This window comes from Alternaria novae-zelandiae (genome assembly GCF_023758075.1).
Source record: "Alternaria novae-zelandiae strain BMP 2774 chromosome Unknown scaffold_15, whole genome shotgun sequence".
Taxonomy (NCBI): domain Eukaryota; kingdom Fungi; phylum Ascomycota; class Dothideomycetes; order Pleosporales; family Pleosporaceae; genus Alternaria; species Alternaria novae-zelandiae.
Window position 1 is genome coordinate 174,101 of NW_026056975.1, and position 19,270 is coordinate 193,370.

General features: G+C 52.4%; 8 protein-coding genes across 8 annotated transcripts; 1 reads left to right on the top strand and 7 right to left on the bottom strand.

The window, feature by feature from the left end:
• Window positions 1–1,452: 1,452 nt before the first annotated feature.
• J4E88_007229 (uncharacterized protein) lies at window positions 1,453–2,721 on the bottom strand (the record flags this gene model as incomplete). Its single annotated transcript, XM_049400850.1, has 3 exons — window positions 1,453–1,465; window positions 1,671–2,493; window positions 2,715–2,721. The coding sequence occupies 3 exons, from the start codon at window positions 2,719–2,721 to the stop codon at window positions 1,453–1,455; spliced, it is 843 nt and encodes a 280-aa protein (XP_049253162.1).
• Window positions 2,722–4,238: 1,517 nt separating this feature from the next.
• Window positions 4,239–5,500, bottom strand: J4E88_007230 (uncharacterized protein; the record flags this gene model as incomplete). Its single annotated transcript, XM_049400851.1, has 2 exons — window positions 4,239–5,195; window positions 5,222–5,500. 2 exons carry the CDS (start codon window positions 5,498–5,500, stop codon window positions 4,239–4,241), a joined length of 1,236 nt encoding a protein of 411 aa, XP_049253163.1.
• Window positions 5,501–9,023: 3,523 nt separating this feature from the next.
• J4E88_007231 (uncharacterized protein) lies at window positions 9,024–10,249 on the bottom strand (the record flags this gene model as incomplete). The annotated part of the gene is made up of 2 exons (XM_049400852.1): window positions 9,024–10,217; window positions 10,244–10,249. 2 exons carry the CDS (start codon window positions 10,247–10,249, stop codon window positions 9,024–9,026), a joined length of 1,200 nt encoding a protein of 399 aa, XP_049253164.1.
• A 677-nt stretch (window positions 10,250–10,926) lies between these two features.
• Window positions 10,927–12,470, bottom strand: J4E88_007232 (uncharacterized protein; the record flags this gene model as incomplete). The annotated part of the gene is made up of 2 exons (XM_049400853.1): window positions 10,927–12,108; window positions 12,165–12,470. The coding sequence occupies 2 exons, from the start codon at window positions 12,468–12,470 to the stop codon at window positions 10,927–10,929; spliced, it is 1,488 nt and encodes a 495-aa protein (XP_049253165.1).
• A 683-nt stretch (window positions 12,471–13,153) lies between these two features.
• Window positions 13,154–14,305, top strand: J4E88_007233 (uncharacterized protein; the record flags this gene model as incomplete). The annotated part of the gene is made up of 1 exon (XM_049400854.1): window positions 13,154–14,305. One exon carries the CDS (start codon window positions 13,154–13,156, stop codon window positions 14,303–14,305), a length of 1,152 nt encoding a protein of 383 aa, XP_049253166.1.
• Window positions 14,306–14,825: 520 nt separating this feature from the next.
• On the bottom strand, window positions 14,826–15,580 carry J4E88_007234 (uncharacterized protein; the record flags this gene model as incomplete). Its single annotated transcript, XM_049400855.1, has 2 exons — window positions 14,826–15,309; window positions 15,357–15,580. The coding sequence occupies 2 exons, from the start codon at window positions 15,578–15,580 to the stop codon at window positions 14,826–14,828; spliced, it is 708 nt and encodes a 235-aa protein (XP_049253167.1).
• Window positions 15,581–16,354: 774 nt separating this feature from the next.
• Window positions 16,355–17,341, bottom strand: J4E88_007235 (uncharacterized protein; the record flags this gene model as incomplete). Its single annotated transcript, XM_049400856.1, has 1 exon — window positions 16,355–17,341. One exon carries the CDS (start codon window positions 17,339–17,341, stop codon window positions 16,355–16,357), a length of 987 nt encoding a protein of 328 aa, XP_049253168.1.
• A 468-nt stretch (window positions 17,342–17,809) lies between these two features.
• On the bottom strand, window positions 17,810–18,418 carry J4E88_007236 (uncharacterized protein; the record flags this gene model as incomplete). Its single annotated transcript, XM_049400857.1, has 1 exon — window positions 17,810–18,418. The coding sequence occupies one exon, from the start codon at window positions 18,416–18,418 to the stop codon at window positions 17,810–17,812; it is 609 nt and encodes a 202-aa protein (XP_049253169.1).
• Between the last annotated feature and the right edge of the window lie 852 nt (window positions 18,419–19,270).

A 19,270-nucleotide genomic window follows, 5' to 3' on the forward strand; every position in this document is an offset into this window, starting at 1 on the left:
CAAGGTCCTCAAGTATGGGCTTGCAGCTTACGCGACGTCTACCCGCTCATAGATTTTCACGTCACACGCGCCTCTTCGGTCGCTCCGCGCTCACGTACCGTGTCGCAACAGTCAACTCTACGATGACACATCCACTGGTCTTTGAGTACTTCAAGAACGACATTGACTTCCATATGGTGAACACAGCTCTCTCAGCTAGTGGCTATTTGCTGGATAGTACGACTCACAGCAAACAGAGGCATTCCAGTCATGTTGAACGATGGCTCACACTTTTGGAGTATAAATCGGCGGTCCTTCGATCTTTCCCACGTCTATAACATTTCAAAGAACAATTTGACACTACTGAACCCTCCATGCCCAAGGTGCACGCTTTGCATCTTAATCAGAATGCCATTATCTGCAGAGTCTGAGAAGACTCTCACCCCAGAACAACAAGCTGCCTTTGGAAAGTTGGAAAAAGCCGTCAAAAGCTGCCGGCCCACAAAACAAACGCGCGAGGCGGTCGAGATGGCCAAGCTCCGTCCGGATATTGCGCTAGTGAAGGATATGTGGAGGATCAAATGTGTTGTCTGGGATGGCAGGAAGATTGACGCCTGGGCGAGCAAGAAAAGCATTGGGGACGCTTGCCGACAGGCGTTTGGGTGGGAGGTAACAAAAGAAGACGATTGGTGGTACAAATACACTATGAGTCTCGAGGACACACCTGAGACGGAACACTTCTTTGACTGGATCTGCCCGCCAGATCCGATCCCGGCGTCTGTGAGGGTCAAAGACAAATGGGAAGATTGCTTCGTCCAGACAGTGCGTGAGTGACTCGTCTTTCCATACATTATTGCATTTATAAGCTAATATAATGAACAGTTTGGTGGTCAATTAAACTAAGGGAGCAGTTCATGGAGACTAATAAAACGGAGAAGCTCGACATGAGCTTGCTGCTAGATGAAAGCAGAGCAAAAGAAGACCTCTTACCAGCTCTAGGGGATGAGGACGGGAACCTTCCGCATGTAATAAGGGACTGGCTCGACAGAAGTGCAAAGCCGCGCGCGGCTGAGGGCTCTTGATGAAATTGGCGGACGACAAGGGCATGGCTATTTCACACTTTCGGGGCAGAGAGGAATTACTTCGGCTGCGTCTGATGTACATTCATTATCCCATCTAACGCCGAGCCTCTCGATACGAGGACTAGGTTCATACGAACCAGCTACAACTACACCAGTATCCTACAGCATCATCCTCTTCCACAATAGGCCCGGGTTCATTGCCAGTAGGTCTGTTGATCATCAAAGCGTGGGCGCTGAACGGGTGCATATGGACCCATGCCCAGCTGCGCGTCTTCGGCACTGCGTTTAAATCCTCGATTGGGTCTGGGAATAGCAAACCGGTGTTGGTATGGAGCGTGCGAATAGCCTTGGGTCATGTGCGGCATATAAGACGGCGACGGCGTGCAAGGTGTCACCGGTGATGGCTGCGTGCTTGGGGAATAGATTCCGTGCATCGATGGCGTTGGACTCGGGGCATACGAGGCGGATGGCGAAAGCATGTTTGGTGAAACCATGTTCGACGAACGCATGCTCGGTGATAGCATCCCAGGCGAGGGCAGAGCGTGATGGAAGACAGGTTGAGGGCCATGATGGTAAGAGTTCCCAGTGACATGCTGGTTGTTCTCGTACTGCCCGCCATTGTCGCCCGCGTACTGAGAGACAGTCTGAGTATTGTTCGATTGGACGTCGCCGATGATACTCGTTTGAACATTGGCAGGTGGCAGAGGCCCCGATGATTGCAGGCTCGTCGCGACATTTAGATCCAACTCTTCCTCAAGGTCGTTCGAAGGCAGGCTCATTGCGACACCTGACTCGAGTTCCTTATCACCGTCCGTGACTGAGGCTTGATCTTCCGGTGACGTCGTAGCCTTCTTCTCTTTCACCCTCGTTCGACCTTCTGCGATATACTTCTGGCGATTTCCATTCTGTTCATTGTTCAGGATTGTGCCCGTAATTTTATCGGGAGCCGCACCCACAGTAGTTTCAAGATTCTCACCCTTGAGCAGCGAGAAGCAGCGACCCTTGGAAAGCCGTAAGAGCTCACAGAGACTATTTATACGCTCACCAAAAGTAAGGTTGCGGGATTTGTACATCGTCTGCAGTGGCGTCGTGTCGTAGATGGAGAACGATTTCGGGCCGAAGAAATGTAGTTTCTCAGCGGTGTCAACTAGCTGCCAGCACACCTTCTCCATCTGGTCTTCATAAATCGCCTTTTTGGCACCTGGAGTCAATCGTTTCGCAAATCGGTCCTTGTCTTGGTTGTCCGGGCAGGCAGAAGTGTCTTTCATTGCTGCTAGTAGCTCAGCGACGTGTCCAGCTCGGTCTTCGTCAGTAGTCGGAATAGTGCTGTCATTGGCAGGCGGCACCCAGTCGTTTTCGATATAGCGGTTAAGCATGCTATCCTTCGCTTCTGCCAGATTCCGAAACGAAAGTCCAAAAAACTTGGGTTGAACTAGAGCTATTGCAGTAGCTGGAGAGGGTGCCGATGGGCTGGGTGTCATGTAACTGTAACAGGGGTCGAATGGCGAGTGTACGTCCACCAAATGTGTTGGCGTATTCGTAGCACTGACAGGCTCTATGGATAAATAACGAGGAGGTGGGGTGCCTGCATAATGCTGGGGTGAAGACTGCTCGAGCATCGGTTGGCTGTAGCCATTGAAGCCATTTTGATACTGACCATCGTCAAGTGCAGATAGAGGAACATCATTCGGCTGATAGTTCCCTATGCCATAATCTTGAATGCCAGGTTGAGCAAAATACACAGGGTCGCCATTGGCAGACAGCATTGCGCCCTCGTTATCCATAGTTGTCTGGAATTGAGCTTCATGGAGCAATGGTATGTCTAGACCGCCAATGCCAAGGTAGAGGCTATCGTCGAATGAATTGTTATCGCTCTGGTAGTGGTCTTGAGACATAATGCCTTCGGTGAACAGGGTCGACGTGTTGAGGAGAGGTTGCGAGTATCACCCGGATTCCGATCGGTCGAGTTGAAAAGAGTGACTGGTTAAGAGCTTGGAAGGTTGTAAGCTGGTGATGGGTGGAAAGGAAAATCTCACACATGCTTTTAACCTGTCGAGGCGCTTCCGCTGAGTGAATCTCATCATCTTCGCAAGTTTGCTACTTGAAGCATCGCGATAGCACAGTTGACTCGAGGGCTATGTGCTTGCATGTTTGCTTCCTGCCGAGAGAATCCATGGGAAAAGTCTTGTACGCTGTGAGACTATGATGACTGCAAGTACAAAACTGATACCAACGTCGGCTGGAGACGATTCAAGCGATAGATACGAGTGTTCCAGGATAAGACTTCAATACTGTCGCAAAGTATGTAAAAAAAATAGCTTAATTGTTCTGCAAGAGCTTCTGTCACCCATTGGAACCGTGATAGCACTAATGCGCAAGTTTCACAAAAGGCGGCATTGTCAATGGGTCCTTCATTGGTTGCTGTCGATCAGTAGTTCGTTGACAGTGAATTGGGAACTCTCAAGACAGTAATTGAGAAGCGCGATAAGCATCCTTGAGGTACCTAGAGCGCCCTGCGTATGCAGTGCGTGATAGCGAAGGGCGGTGCGAATGCATTGGTGGTAGAGAGCGGCGTGTTGCCGATGAAGTTCCGACGCGTCGACGGCGCGACTGAACGCGTCACAACCGCATCCGGACATTAGCGGCTTGGCTGACAACATTCTCCTCTTTACGGAAGCGACTCCTCACTTCAGCACCTCACATCGCGTCACCGCGTCGCCATCCAATTCATCCCATCTACACCCCGTATGGTTGCGCATAGTTGGGATGATCATACGACAACCTCCGATTTCAGGTTCATCCACGCGCTTTGCCACAAAGAACCCCGCATCGGCCAGTACGCACGATCATCAGCACGGCAACTCATCATCAAGTCGAAGTCTGCAACCTTCAGGCAACTGCGAACGATCATACAAACAGATATGGAAGGCTTGGGTTCAGAACGCCAATTGTTCTTCCGCCTCACGCTGGCCACCGCTATTTATGACGCTAATTCAGCTGGATGACTGACATTATACCACAAGTTGTCTACGAGTACTTTAACTCGCACTGACGCCATTTTATTGTAAACATACCTCATCCACACGCGCGACTAACCTGTATCCAACGAACCGCTATATCCTCGCTCTCGTCCGACGAAACGCCGACTTGCTCCGGCTTCGCCTCCAGTCGCTCTCATTACTGGCTAGTCCGATCATCGCCCTTCTCCATCTCGTCGCGTTCGTGCTCCCTCCACAGCCTCCCCAGCTGCTTCATAAAGTCGTCGTCGTAGTATGACCACGTCTCTGGTACCTTGGTGCCTTTCCACCCGAACACCTCGCGAGACCTCTGGTTCATAATGTTGTTGTACTCGATGGGGCGGTCGCTCTCTGGCAGTTTTGCAAGCTCCAATATCGTCAAGCCACCGATCTGGCATACAAGATGGATCGTCTTCTTAAAGAGCCTAGATGGTGCCGGTTGGTCGGGCTCCCATTGATCTTTTTCGTCTTCATGCAGGACTACATAGGACTGTTTGAGGACAGCGCTATCCACGCCAATTGCACTCATAACATAACTTGTGATCGGCCCACGTCCACCATTGCTGTTTCTCCAATGCCAGAGCTTGATTTTAAAGGTAGATAACTCCACGACAGTCTGCGGTATCGCTAATGTGCTGCAATCGATACCTGTAGGGTCAAGTCCAATCGTGTACGTATACTTATCGCCGACGCGGCGGGGACGAGTAACAAGGTTCGTATACTTATCTTCCCAATGCAGAAATCGAGTCTGGATACCGTCGCATGTCAGACCCCGAAGGTAATCACCATGTCGCTTTACCATACCCGCGGTCTTATCCGCAGGCAGGTTCTGCAATACGTAACACTGCTTGTCGATAAAGGTAGTCTGCGGGAACAAAGAGTATGCCCTGTTCCAAGTGATAAAGTTTAATGTCGCGGTAGATGAAGCCGCGTGGAGCAATTTGCATAGAGGAGAATCCCTCGAATCCAAGACACAGACGGTCAACCCATCATACTCGGCCTGCGGCTTTCGGAATATGGTCAAGCCCGCCTTGTTGTACTCATCAGCGATCCACCGTTCTTGCTCCAGGAAGTCGAATATCGGGGCACGGAGGTCCAAGGGCTTAACCTCTGAGTACTATTATATATGTATAGTTCTTGCACGGGAGTTTGCAGCTCGTTAGCAATGAACTTGCGGGCAAAGTCACCGCCAATGATCGCGCCGGTGTTGGCTTGAACTTGTCTGAACGCCTTGGGATCCTGGAAGAAGGTTTTGAGTTTTGTCTCAATGTTCTGGTAGCATGAAGGAAGCCCGCTGATGAGCGCAGTACGAACGCCTGTCGATACTTCAATCAATGTCGAGAACTCCTTCGGGCCGAGGTACGAAATGAGAGTCTCCTGCACTGGCGCTAGCGAGGACGAGAGGAGATGAGGAAGATTCATGGTGATTGCGCGGGTTGAGGGTGGGGGTTATCGTTACGCTGCACCGTAAATTAATCCGGAAGGCGCAGCGAATAAGTACTCGCATAGAGGAACGCGCAGGCAGAAACGGCAAGGGAATCACGTGTCGAATGTAAGCCTTCCCAGGTTGGCTTCAGTGTATCGCAACCATGGATCTCAGTGAAATCTCATCTCATCAACCAAAGTACGCCACAATCATATGCTGCTGTTGGTGCCAGGAAGGAGCGATGGGAGATCAAAACTTCGCACTTGCACGGCGAGGGAAGGCTGCATTGCCGATGGATTCGGTTAAACCTGCCGACACGGAATTCATACACTCTTCCAACAAGCCAACTTCCTTCGACTATCGGAAGGTTTCCCCTGGCGCCTTGCATGTGGCAAAGTCTTCTGGTGAGCAGCCTCGCGGCATTGATACGTGCGGAACTTACCTAGCAGCTGACGTGTGCTGCTCCTGCGAAACAATCTATTGGCTGGTTAATTCGCGATCGGGCAGTGTTCATTGTACCGAACCCAGAGGTACGGTTTGCGCAACGTCAACTTCATCCCAGAAATGCAGCAATAATGGTTTTCGTTGAAAGTATTGGGCTCGGTGGAGGACTCCCGAGTCTTCAGGTCTGACGTCATGAGCCCGTGCTGCGATAAGACAATGTCCTGCGCCACCAATTACGAATCCTGTCCTCACCAAGTACAGATTAATTCGATGAGCAGCTCTAAACCTGGCCCCCACGAAGGATTCGCGCGCAATAATCTGGATCCTCAATGCAGCAAATGCTTACTTCCAAATGTACGATCTTCCCTCGGCTTGTTCCATATTTGGTCCATAAGGGCTGCGTTGGAGGCGATGCATGCATGCGCGAGTCAAGCAATAGATACATAATAGTCCACGGCCATTCAGCAATGGCCTAACATGAGGTAGTACCAAAATTTAAGATGTACTACTCTCCGAATACTCTCTTATCTTCCCTTACTTTCAGACTTTCATTATCCTATAAGCGGCGTGCCAGATTCAGCGGCTGGCGTGGTGGGTTCGTTTTTGCCATTATCGGCTCATCACTAGTCCTTCTTTTCAACACCATATGCGCCATAGTGGCTGCTGCAGCCGGTAACCCACAAGACGGGATTGCTACGATCTACACAGGAAAATGTGCTTTTGCATCGCGTTTAACAACGGGTCTTCAACTCCTCATTAATGTACTAAGCAGCGCCTTGTTGGGTGCATCCAGTTATTGTTTACAACAACTTGGGGCACCTACGAGAGACGAAATTAACGAAGCCCACGGAAAAGGCAAGTGGCTGCATGTGGGAGTTCTCAGCCTAAGAAACCTACCAAATATCAGTAAGAGAAGGCAGGTTGTCTGGCTATCGCTTGCTATAAGTAGCATACCTCTGCATTTTCTGTGAGTACATTCCGCCATAACAGAGGGCTAGAACTCGTGTCGCATTCTACGAAAAAAGTTTTACAGCAAGAGTCTACATTGTCTTAGAAACTGCACAGTTGTTGACATTTAAAGGCATGTATATTGCAGAGTGCGTCACGAATCCTAGCCTCCCCTAGTGCCGCTTTGGAATTGTAGAGCAGACTTGCTAAATGAAGAAAGGTACAACTCGGTCATATTCCAGACAACAGCAACGAACGACATCGACTTTGTGTTTGCACACGAAGCTTTCCTCACCACGAGGGGAGGGTGGAAGCTCGAGGGCGGAAACCAGGGATACAGTTCCCACTTTCAAGCCTTACAGGACACACTTCTGGGCGAGCAATATTTGAATGCGTCTCGCTTTGAGAATATCTCTGCTACCGAGTGCTTTCACCGGTACCAGACGACCTTGTTAAAGGTCGGCAATTGCTTCGCCATTATACCGAAAGACTCATCAAGCGATTCCAACGACACCGGCTCGCTCGTAGAGTTCTATGTGAGCCCTGGAATACTCACGTTCGATAAAAGCTTTCTTAGCGAGGTCTCGTGTAAGTTTACCTAGGTATCCGAGCCTGTGTGTCACCTTATTGATCTCAGTCATGTCCCACAGATTGCTTGAGTGAGATCTCACCTGAGCGGTGCCAAGTACAGCTCAGTCAGAGCATTATTTACATTGTCATTGCGTGCAATGTGTTGCACTTGGCGCTCATGTTTGTGGTGCTTAAGTGGATGAATTACGAAACCATCGTCACAGTGGGCGACGCTATCGACACATTCATCCGAATACCAGACACTACGACCAAAGGGTTCTGCTTGATGACTAATCGCAGCATAAACCAGACGTGGAAGATATCGGAAGCGCAACGAATCCAGCGATATCAACCCGGTAGACACGTCCGTTGGTACAGCGCCATCAGCGGCAAGCGCTGGCTCTTTTTGGTCGCTTCGTAAGACCACGCTCATATAATACTTTTATGAAACAATATATCTGACACACTGCAGATACTCATCGGCAATCGTTTCCGCTATATACATGTACAGCCTCGCTGGCGGTCGCTCCAAGAATTGCAGGAATGACGACGGTGTTTGGGAAATCTGCCAGTGGAATGGCTTCGGAAACGTCGATTCTGGTTAGTTCACCTCAGAAGAGATACTCAGAACTTACTACATCAACCTGTTGTCTCCTGATGCAGAGAGCTAACTCGTGGCGGCATTAGGATTCATCCTTGATCCATATCCCGGTGTCAAATCTGTGATGCCCTACGTTCTTCTCGCCAACACGCCCCAAGCCATCGCATCGTTGCTGTATTACAGCTACAACGGCGTCTTCACAGCAATGCTAGCGAACCGCGAATGGGCAAGATACGCACACAAACGAGCCGCACTCCGCGTTTCCGAACCCACGTCTACTCAACGCTCTACATACTTCCTCTCCCTGCCCTTCAGGTACAGCCTACCCCTCATTATCTCCAGCATTTTGCTGCACTGGTTCATCTCTCAAACACTGTTTATGGTACGGATTGCTGTCTACAAAGATGGTGTACTGGTGACGACATTTCGGGGCCTAGATTTGTCATGTGAAAATTGTTCGGTGACTAGTCTAGGGTTCTCAGACTCAGCGCTCATCGCGGCAATTGTTATGGGGTGTCTTATGGTCGTGGTCTGTCTGGCTATCGCCGGCCTTTGCAGATACCCGACGGGTATGCCACTCGGATGCACGAATACTGCGGTCATCAGTGCGGCGTGTCATGTAAAGCATACGGGTGGTAGAGAGGTTGAAGATTTGGACGATGTCGTCGAACGTCCTTTGCAATGGGGCGTCACAATCGAGGGTACCAAGGATCAAGTTGGACATTGTTCCTTCAGCGACAAAGCAGTTCAGAAGCCGGTCGAAGGCTGCTTGTACGCTTGAAGAAGTCTATCAGATTACACCTACACAAGGGCTGAACTTAATATCATGTATTTAACAGGTCAGACATCCAAGAAGCATGCAGAACGCTCAAGACCCCCATATATCCGTTATACCCACATTACTTTCAGTCCGGCACATCACCCCCCTCCGCGTCTTCCTCCCCAGCATCCATCATCTACGCAGCCGCAGCAGGCTTCCTAGACTCCAACTTCCTCGGCGCCTTCTTCGCCGCACCCCCATTCCCGCCACCGCCTCCCCCACTGCCAGCACCAGCACCAGCCTGCTGCCCCAATTTTCTCGGTTTCCTCTTCGGCTTCTCCGCAGCAGCCGGCGCGTTATTCTCTTTATTATCACTAAAGGACACCCTTTTTGGCTGCGCAGAACCATTCGCTGATTTGTTCGCCGTGGATGGAGATTTCTGTGATGAGGACTTGGTAGATGTTTGTTGTGTGCTTGGTGTCTGCTTTTGTTGGGAGGGCGGGGTGGATTGATTTGACGATTGGGGGTTTGCGGGGCCGCGGGTCGTTGGTGGGCGCTGGGATCGGGGTTTGGGTTGTTCTTTCGCTGGTCCGTTGGACTGGGGCTTTTCTCGCTTTGGTGGTTGCGTCCCGTTTGTTTTCGGCTGCGATGGTTTCGACTGAGAGGTCTTCTGAGGCTGGGGCTTAGACTGCTGTTTGGGTTGACTCGGTGCTTGTTGGGCTTGCTTTTGAGGTTGTTGCTTGGGTTGTGATGGGCCTTGCTGTTGCTGCTGTTGGCCTCCACCTCCCCAAGGGTTCATCGCAGCTCCCATTCCCGCGATTCCAGCCCCTGCGCTCTTCACTGCCGACGGCATACTCGGTCTCCAAGCAGTCATATCTTTCGCGGACTGGGACCAAGTCTGCGGCATCATATCCGGTGCGTCATTCTTCATCTGTTCCAGCTCTTCTTTAGACGGTGCTTGCGTGTCCTTGGTTTGCATAACCATCTTCTCCAGGGCCTTCTTTTGCGATGGCGTCGATTTGACATCTGGGAGGAAGTCACCAACGACACCCTGAACACCTTGACTTGCCATCTGTCCTAAGTCCCACATTGGGCCGTTCATGGCACCGTAAACCGATCCAATACCTCCTCCTAGCAGCCCAGTCACTGTAGATACCGTGCCACCAACGAGCGCGCCGGTCAGCTTTCCAATAGTAACACCTGGCTGCACTCCCAATCCGGCACCAGCGGCCAGTCCTTGGAAAGCGCCCGACTGCGTGTACTTTGCTGCCTTTCCGAATGACTCTGCTTCAATCTCTTTGTTAATCGCCTTCGCTAGGATCTCTTCTCTTGCTTTCGCGTCGCCCGCTCCATGCGCAGCTTGCCTCAGCTCCCACGCTTTCTGTCCCGCCTGGAGCGCCATACTCGCCGAGACACCGGCATTTTGTTTAATCTCATGTTCGGGGACGTTGCACTGCCCGCCGCCAACGTGAACTTCTCCCATGTTTTGGTTCGATGAATTCGCAGGCTTCGGTTTCGATTTCTGATGTGTTTGTTTTGGTGGTATTTACTCCTGATGCAATTCCGACAATGTTATTGAGAGGTCTAGACAGGAGGCTGGTTTGACGGGTCAACGCTAGTATGACAGCTCAAGTGCGAATACGCTACGTCATGCACGATCGACGAGATCGCCGTGGTTACACGTGTGTGGCCAGCCGACAACCTGTTTTGACCACAGGAACGCGAGACGTAGTTTCTACAGCATGTAGGGTTATCCCTTCTGCGTTCGGCGCAACCCTTCAGTAACAAGACCGATGGCTGTCACTGGTGGTTGTAAGTCGCTGCGCCAGTGTGTCATGACGTCAGCGGCCCGGCGCCAGGGTCTTTCATCTACCAAATTCCTGTCTGCAGTACGCTATGAACGCGCCGCGTTTTTGAGAGCGACTCACACACCCACGCTGTTGGTTCAGCCTTCAGTAGTTTGACGCGTGCTGCGGTGTCGTACATGTCACCCACCCAAATTCACCCTTCCACGAGTTTCGCCACAGGACAAGATGTACTTTTTGATTGGCTATAATCGATTCGATCAAGCATACCACTATTTTGCTCCTAAAGAGATGCTACACTTTTTTGATCCCATCGCCAACAGAACCAGCACTCTTTGCACCTCCCTTCAGCTCCTTGTTCGTCGCCTGAATCAACACTCTCCGGTAGCTTGTTAGTGACGGCGTACCATCATCCGTGACTTCAAGTATGAGATGAAGCAATTGACCTTGAGCAACCGGCTTCTTACTCAGGAACTCGACCGCGCATTTTTCCGGAGGCGGAAGCCTTACCTCGACCTTCCTGCCTTCATCGTCCAGCTTCTTGATCACAAGTTGCGCAACCTCGCTATAAACCAACCACTGCGTCGCTGTGGGTTCTCGATAATGCCACCACTTGAATGTAAGCTTTCCGCCATCCGGGTCGTATGTAGCGGACGCGTCGAGCGCGACTTTTGATCCGGCCTCAGCGGTGATTTGGACGGGCGCTAAGCCTTTGAAGCCGCTGATGTTGATGACGGGGTGGTGGTTTGCTTTTGCGAAATCAGGCTCCATGCTCCACTTGATGCGCGCGGCAAAGTCGTTCTGGAAAGCGTCGCGCCAGCGCCAGATGGTCGCGTGGTTGGATGTATACGTCCTGTCGCCAACTTTGACCCTGTCTACTACATCGCTGTAGTGGTTGCTGTTCAGGCCTTCAGTGCTAATATCAGTTCGCCCGTAGCGACCTCCCCATGATCCATAGTTGGGGCAGTCAGGTACACCAAGACCGTTCTGGATGAGGTAGAGGAATGTCGGGGTATCTCCTTCCGGGATGTAGAGATAGTCAGGGTACGCCTTTCCGAGTGGCCCGATCTGAATGTTCTCCTTGATCCAACTCTTCTCCATCTTGGTGAAATCTGGGCCACCTTCATCGAAGCCGTAGTACTTGTCGCCGGAAATGCCGGTCCATGCTGCCAGACCATACTGATTCCAGCCGTGAATGGAAGCAATGTAGAATACGTCGGGGAAGTTGTTGCGAATCCATGCACCTGTATCATCTTGGTCGGATATTGCGTAAACGCGTAGACGTGACAGCAAGCGCTTGGAGTCTTCAGGTTCGAAGTCGTCGTCTACTTTGAGCAGTGCTGAGGCGAGTGTATTTGTTCCGCCCCAGCAAAGAATCCATAACGGCTGGGTGGATGGTGCGACGATTCGATCGTATAGCAGCTGTCCGCCTGGAGACAGTGGAGTGTCTGTGCCAACAGCTGACATGCCGTAAGTCTGGGTACCGTCAGCGCTACCCACGTGACGTGCTGCGTCTAGCGAATGAAGCTTACCTCGGCGCCCTTGCGAATCAACCCACGCATATGTTGTGCCGTTGGATACTGCCAGTTCGGGTGCACATGCTTGTTCAAGTTGTCGACAGCATCGGCATATGCGTTGATAATCTTCCCCATGTCTTCCGGGTGCACTTTGTTCTTCATCCAAGTGCTTGTGCAAGCTACAAGACCCTCCGTCTCAAACTCATTGGAGTAAAGCAAGTATCGACACAGCGATTCGGCATCATCCGGTTCATTTGAGATGTCTGACAAGATGAAAACGCGGGGCTTCTGCGAGTATGTCTGTAGTTTTTCGGTAGCCATGTTGGAGCCGGGTTGTTGGCGTACTGGGAGTCAATGGACATGCAAAAATCAAGAGGAAGCTTTCTTTTGACGCTGTTGAGCTTTTGAGGTTATCCGATGCTACACCAAACACCCGAAGTTGTGCCACGGCGTCCGAGGTGGGGCTTTGAGCAACGGTGCGGTGTCCTTAGGCACCTCCTTCCGTCTGGAGGAAAGCCGGCTATTCTTGCCATCCGTGCGTCTCCACCTGAGGATACCCCTCACCATCTCTTGTACAAAGACGCTGCTGTTTGCAACTGTATCGTCGTTACCCCGGATTTCAGCATGATATCCAAAATGCGAGATAGCCGTTGCCACGCCGCCTTAGTGCATTGAGGCTCAGCCGCCTGCGCCACATGCGACTAGACCGCATTGGATGGTAGCTCAGCCTTGCTCCTTATGACGTCTGGAATCTGCCCCGCTTCAACACCACCAGCCACGATGAAGACAGCAGTTTGGTTCAAAATCAGGCGCCCAATAGCCTAAGACAAGGCCATATATTCGTGCCGTCAGGCCGACTGCCAAGCAGTACCACCATGATCTCTTGCCTGAAGGAGTCGATTAGGTAGGCTGTGCTTCGCTGCTTCCTAGATATATAGCATCAGGCTACCTCCGGTCGCATTCGCATCACCACTCACAAACTACTATTATAGTAACTTTTTACCATGTCAATCCACAACAAGATCCAGCAGGCAGCGCAGAGGAATGAGGAGCTCCTTCGGGGCCTCGAGGACACAGATTCGGCGCCCTCACAGCTCAAGCAGCAGAACGCCTACATCGCTGATCTCGACGCGCAAATCAACAACATCAGGAAGCGCGTCACCGACCTTAAACAGAAAACAGCCAGCGAGCTGAAAGACCACGAAAAGTACCGCGACTCGCACTTCCGCCGCTTCGCCCACAAGGCCAGCGGAAAGAAGGAGAAGTTCGCCGAGAAAGCCGCCAAAGAAGAAAAAGAGTACTTCGACGCAATCCAAGAGCAAAAGAGCGCCGAAGACGAACTCGCCTACGCAAAACAACTCCGTGCCGAAGCCGAAACACGCAAGAACGAAATCGCATCGCAAGCCCAACGCCACACGGCGCTCCAAGCGGACCTCGACGCGCTCTACAACTCCATCTTCGCAGGCCACACGCCCGAATTCCCCGACGAAGACCGCAAAGAAGATGCCTGCAACGCCGCGCACGCCCACGTCCAAGACCTGACCCAACGCCTCGAGCGCGAGCGCCACATCCTCTTCCTCCTCGGGCAGACTTCCGTCAAGCTGTCTGCCGCCCGCGAACACCTCGACGGCGCATACGGCATGTCGCAATACGACATGTTCGGCGGCGGCACAATGGCCAGCATGCAGAAGCGGAACTACCTCGAGCGCGCCGAGAGCTCCATCCAACAAGTGCGCATGCTGCAGCAGCAGGTCAAGCAGGTTGCGCCTGAGATACCGGGGCTGGGTCAACTCAACATCGCCATGGGTAGCATATGGAGCGACGTCGTGTTTGATAACATCTTTTCCGACATGCAAATGCACGATCAGGTCAAGCAGTCTATTGCGCAGGTCGACCGCGCGGGGAACAAGTGCGGGGAGATTATCCGACAGCGTGAGGCGCAGGAGAAGGGTCTGCAGGGCGAAGTCGATCAGGCAAAGGCGAAGCTACAGCATGCGCGGTTGCAACTGCAGCAGGCGCGTGAAGAGGCGTTTAGGAGGGTGCTGGGCGGACAGCAGCAGAATGTGGGTGCGGGAGGTTTTGCACCGCCCGCTGGTGAGGCGCCGCCGCCGGAATACACAGCACCGGCGGGTCCTCCTCCTGGGTACTCGGCTTGAGCCGTGAGGCGATGGTTCATGCGTGTGGCTTGCTGATACGGATGGGGCTTGTGTTCGGCCCGTATACCCTCCATATTCTATGCTGTGGGGCTCGGCGTGACTTCTTTTCTAGTAGCGGTTGCTAGAGAATATCTATACGAATGCAGATACTTCTTGATGTAATCTGGACTTCGGCAATTGTTTTGACTTGGTTGAAGATAAGCTCGCTTGGTTTCTGGAAGGTGAACCGATACGGAGGCTGCAACGTTGAAGGGGGCCCGTCAATCGAGAAAAAGCCGAACAGGCCTGCAGCCTACTTCAACATGTAAACCTACTAGATGGGTGACCTAGCGTCGATGGAGGCTCTAGACCTGTTCAGCTTTTTTCTTGTATGAGGTGGGGGCTAGTGACAGACGGTTGATGAGATGAATGATAGTTTCTGATTCAAGTACTACATTGGTGAACAAGGCATGTGGTGGTTTCAACTGAGCAAATATCATGATGAGTTGCTATGTTATGTACTGCTATCTATATGCAATCCTCAAATAAAAGCCTCGTCGAGGTAGTTTCCAAAGTTGCTGTCACGGAAAGACGGCGTCGCACTACCAAAATCCGTGTTCTCAATCGCACTCCTCGCCGCCGCCGTCATGCTGTCCCACGCAATCAACGGCTGCTCTCCGCCTTGAGTCGTAGTCTCAATCAACTGGTGGTTAACCGGGAAAATAGACCTGTACCCAATCCTTGGCCTGGTACCAGTGAGACTGGGGTTGGTAACTTTGTCGTAGTCGCCGTGAGCAGAGATGGCGATGCCGCGGATGGTGGCAGTGGTGGACTGGGCGGACAGCCAGACGACGATGTTTTCCCAGTCGTGGCGGTGGCCGAGACCTGGGCCGGGGCTGTCTTTGGGCATGTACCAGGAATACATGATGGCGTAGGCGCCGTTGTGGGCGGTGGCGCGGGCGTAGACTTGGCCAGGTGAGGAACTGCACCCGCTGTTTGAGGCGCCGGTGGGTTGGAGGCCGCCGCTGGAGGGTGTTAGAAGGATTCACTTTCTGGATTAGGGGTGACTTACCCTGTGTCACCTGCGGCGTTGACGGCGGGAAAGGGAACGCAGCCGTTTTCGACTTTGAGGTAGGGCTTGTATTTCAGCATGAGCTGTCCTACGATGCCTGAAGGAACGGTCTGGGGGAAGCCAACGACGGCATCATGGGCGATGACAGCACGGCTTTGGAGGTTGACGGGGGAGGCGAGGACAACGCTCGCGGCGGCAAGGAGCTGGATGGCAATGTTGAACATTTTGACTTTTGCTGAAAGCGGATGGATGTAGGAATAAATGATGAGGTCAAGCGAGTGACAATGTCTTTGAGCCGGGGGACTGGCTTGATCTTCAAAAGATGGTGGCAGCTGTTGATTTATACGATGGCCTCGGCGTTGTTCAAATCGTACGGCTCTTCCCGATATCGTGCTCACTGAGTCCTCAAGTCTCTCTCAATCCCAATGGGGAAGTTCACGATACAGACTAGCAAAAGCGCGATACGAGCAGAACCGTGGAGAGCACACAAACAGCGCACATGCCCTGATATACTACCACCAATTGGCCGTTTATCCAGCGCCCTTGGACGCATAACAACGTTTCCGACGTTGTCGCTGGGGTACCTGCAGCGCATCGGCGTCCGGCACGGGACGATTCAGACGTTGCATATTCTACGCCCGGAGCAAACATGCGTGAAAGGCAACGCAGGATGTCGATCGACTAGATTGGGAACCACGACGGTTGCATGCCGGCGAATAAGGAGAAAGCGCGTGGCTGATCGCGTCCGAGCCATTGGTGCTTGGCCGAGACTAGGCCGAGTCCGCATCAGGCAGGTGCAGGGGAGGTGAATGTGACATGCTGCAGTCTGGAGAAACAGGACGAGGAATGCATTAGATTCGTGGATTCATGCTGGTGGGCTGCCGAACGTGAGGAATTGGCGGGGAGTGATTGGAGCAGTTAGACGTACCTGCAGTCACGGGGACAAAAGGCATGATCTCGGGTATCGAAGATTAGATTGTATCTCGCAATGCAGTCAATCATCCGAACTGCCTCCAGACAGTGTTGCGCCGGTCTTTTGGTGGTGTCTCCGGGCCTGGCATTAGCTCGCGCAGAAGGTCGTTGATGTCCAGGCCACGCTCTTGGCAGTCATGCCATTGCCGTGGATAGCCCAGGCTGACCTCTTCAAAGCGCGTGTTGTCTATCCAGTCTGTTCGCCTGATGTGTAGATGGCCAGAGACGACGACCTTTGCGTTGTACTTGTTGTGCCAGTCTTCGGTTTTCTTCGTACCGCACCAGAGGGAGAAGCGCGGGACTCGAAACAGCTTCACGAGGTCTTCCCGAAGCGGCCAGTGGCCTACGATGATCAAGGGGATATCTGGGTGTGATGCGACAGTGGCGGCGAGCTTCTTCTCTGTCTTCTCAAGAAGTGCATTGCACCATTCGATGCGCGACGAATACGGGTCGGGATGCAGGAGGTGCTCGTCGGTCGCTTCTATGTCTTTCTCTCGCGCCCACTCCAGCGCATCGTCTAGCTTCACGTGGCTAGGCCTGAAGCTGTAGTCGTACAGCGTGAAGATGGGCGCAATGAGACATGGACCTCCCTCGCCCTCCCACAGCGTGTATGGGTCTTCTGGCGTGATTATGCCGTACTCGCGCGCAATCGCAACACACTCCATGTATTTCGCCTCGCCCCTCGCGCCGTGCTCTTTCTCCGAGGGCAGCGTATACAGCTCGTGATTGCCTGGCACCCAGAACACTTGCCGGAAGCATTCCTTGACCTTGGTGAAGGCTAGCCGACAATGCTCCGCCGACTCGCCAACGTCTCCACACAGTATGAGGTCATCGTGCGGGTGAGGCAGGAGCTTCTCGAGAGCATCGCGATTGCCCTTGAAGGAGAGGTGGATGTCGCTGATACCCCAGAGGCGGCTCTCTGGGGGTGTCTCGGCGGATGGCGGGGAGCTCGGCGGGGTTGACGTTGTGTCTGCAGCGGCGGCGGCTTCGGCGGCGGCGAGAAGAGGGTCCATGGTGGCGGCGACGGTTAACTGCACAACAGGGACGCGCCGTGACGGAGGTTATATAGTGACAATCTCTCAAACAGATGTGTTGCAGAAAAGTAACTACATCATAGTTCTTTCTCCGACGCGTGTCCGCCGTTTCGACGGGCTATTATTATCGATTCGCACAGACCAGTAAGACGTCAAGCTCGTATCAGGAAAGAAGTGTTCATTTACCAAGTCTCACCTATTCGCTGAAACTGTTCTCACCCAACATACGTATAGCAGCTGGGTATCGTCGCGAAACCGGATCCCCGCGGTCTACCGGTTGAGGTTGGAAGACGTCTACACGATACACGGGTACGCTGGTTTAGAGTTTCACTACGGCGAGGCTGACATGGTCACTGCATTTGATGGAAGGAACTACGCAAACGAATTGTGAACACCGCCGATACTTCAAAGCACCGCGCGCAATAATAGACCCAGAATCTCGATATGCTAACTCATAGCTATAGCCGCATCGCCTAAACCACCGACGCCGTTCTCGTCGCTCGCGGCCACTCCCTCCGCCTCATGTTCGCATTCTGCTGTCTTCTGACCTTCCTCCTGGACCCAAACCTCGTCGCGACTCTCCCATGCATCATTCAAATCCGCCAGAATCTCCTCGTCATAGAATGTCCATGTGGCTGGGAGCGTGAACCCCTCACGAGTGAACCTATCTCGCACGTGCATAGCTTTGCATTCTCCTCTCTCAAATTCATAGTATGCCGACGGCCGCTCTGCTTCCGGAATCTTCTCCAGCTCAAGTTTCGTCAAGCGATCCAGCTTCTTGAGAATAGCATCGCATTTTTTGTTCATTATCGAAGGGCCAGTACCTGGTGGTATCAGGTACCGATACTTGAGGACTGCATGGCTGAGGTTCTCATATAGCAGATCATATCTCGGATACTCCTTGGGGCCCAATGACTCCCTCCTATGTGTGAATATGTACGGTGCAGAACTTAGTCGGAGCTCGAAAGTCGAAGATTCATAGATGGTATCAGGCTGCTCAGGCGCCGAGACGCCCGTAGTGTCGAGATCAAGTATCCAGGTCCGCGAATCCCCCATCCGGCGGGTTATACAACTTGGTCCATCCGTTTCCACGTGCAGTATTCCGTCAGCCCAGTACCACGACCCTAACCCTTCCCACGACTCTGGACTTCCAATCCTTTGTACAAGGACTACGTACTGCCAAAGGTATTTGTCGTCGCACATCGTCAGATGACACTTCTCTTTGATGAAGGTCTCGAAGGGAAATATCGTATATGCTTTGTTCCATGTTATAAAGCGCGCCTCATGGGTTGCTTGACGGGTAATCATGTGTACTTCTAGTTGGTTGAAGTTCCAGATGCGAAGGTCCACGCGCCTCCATTTACCGTCAACACCACACTTTTTTGTACAGTAAAGGCCCTCATTCAGGTCCGGTTCCTGTGGATGTCTATCATAATGCACAAAGCCTTCAGAATCCAGGTAATCAACTAGCGGCGCCATGCGGGTGGGTTCAACCCATACACTTAAATGCGTACACTCGAGTTTCGAGCGCGCGATGAAGCTTAAGCGGCCATCAGTGGTGAACTCCTGGCTGTAATCATCCAGCAGAGCGCCGCATTCTCCTTGGACGGACCGAAATTCCCGAGGGTCTTTGAAGAAATGCCGGAGTTTGTAGTTAATGTTGTAGTCAGAAGCTACAAGCGTCGGCCACAAAGAGCCGAAGGCCTTGCAGGTACAGGTAAGCCTTGCGATGGCACCCGGATTGAGATGATCGAGGAGAACGCGTTGGATGGGCGCATACCGAGGACTGAGCAGGTCGATGAGGGAAATCATAGTTGTGAGATGGTTTTTGGTGTAAGAATATGCTTATGGGTAGATATAGAGCGAGAGAATCAGGAGGCTAGGGGCGCCCATGATGTTATATAGGCT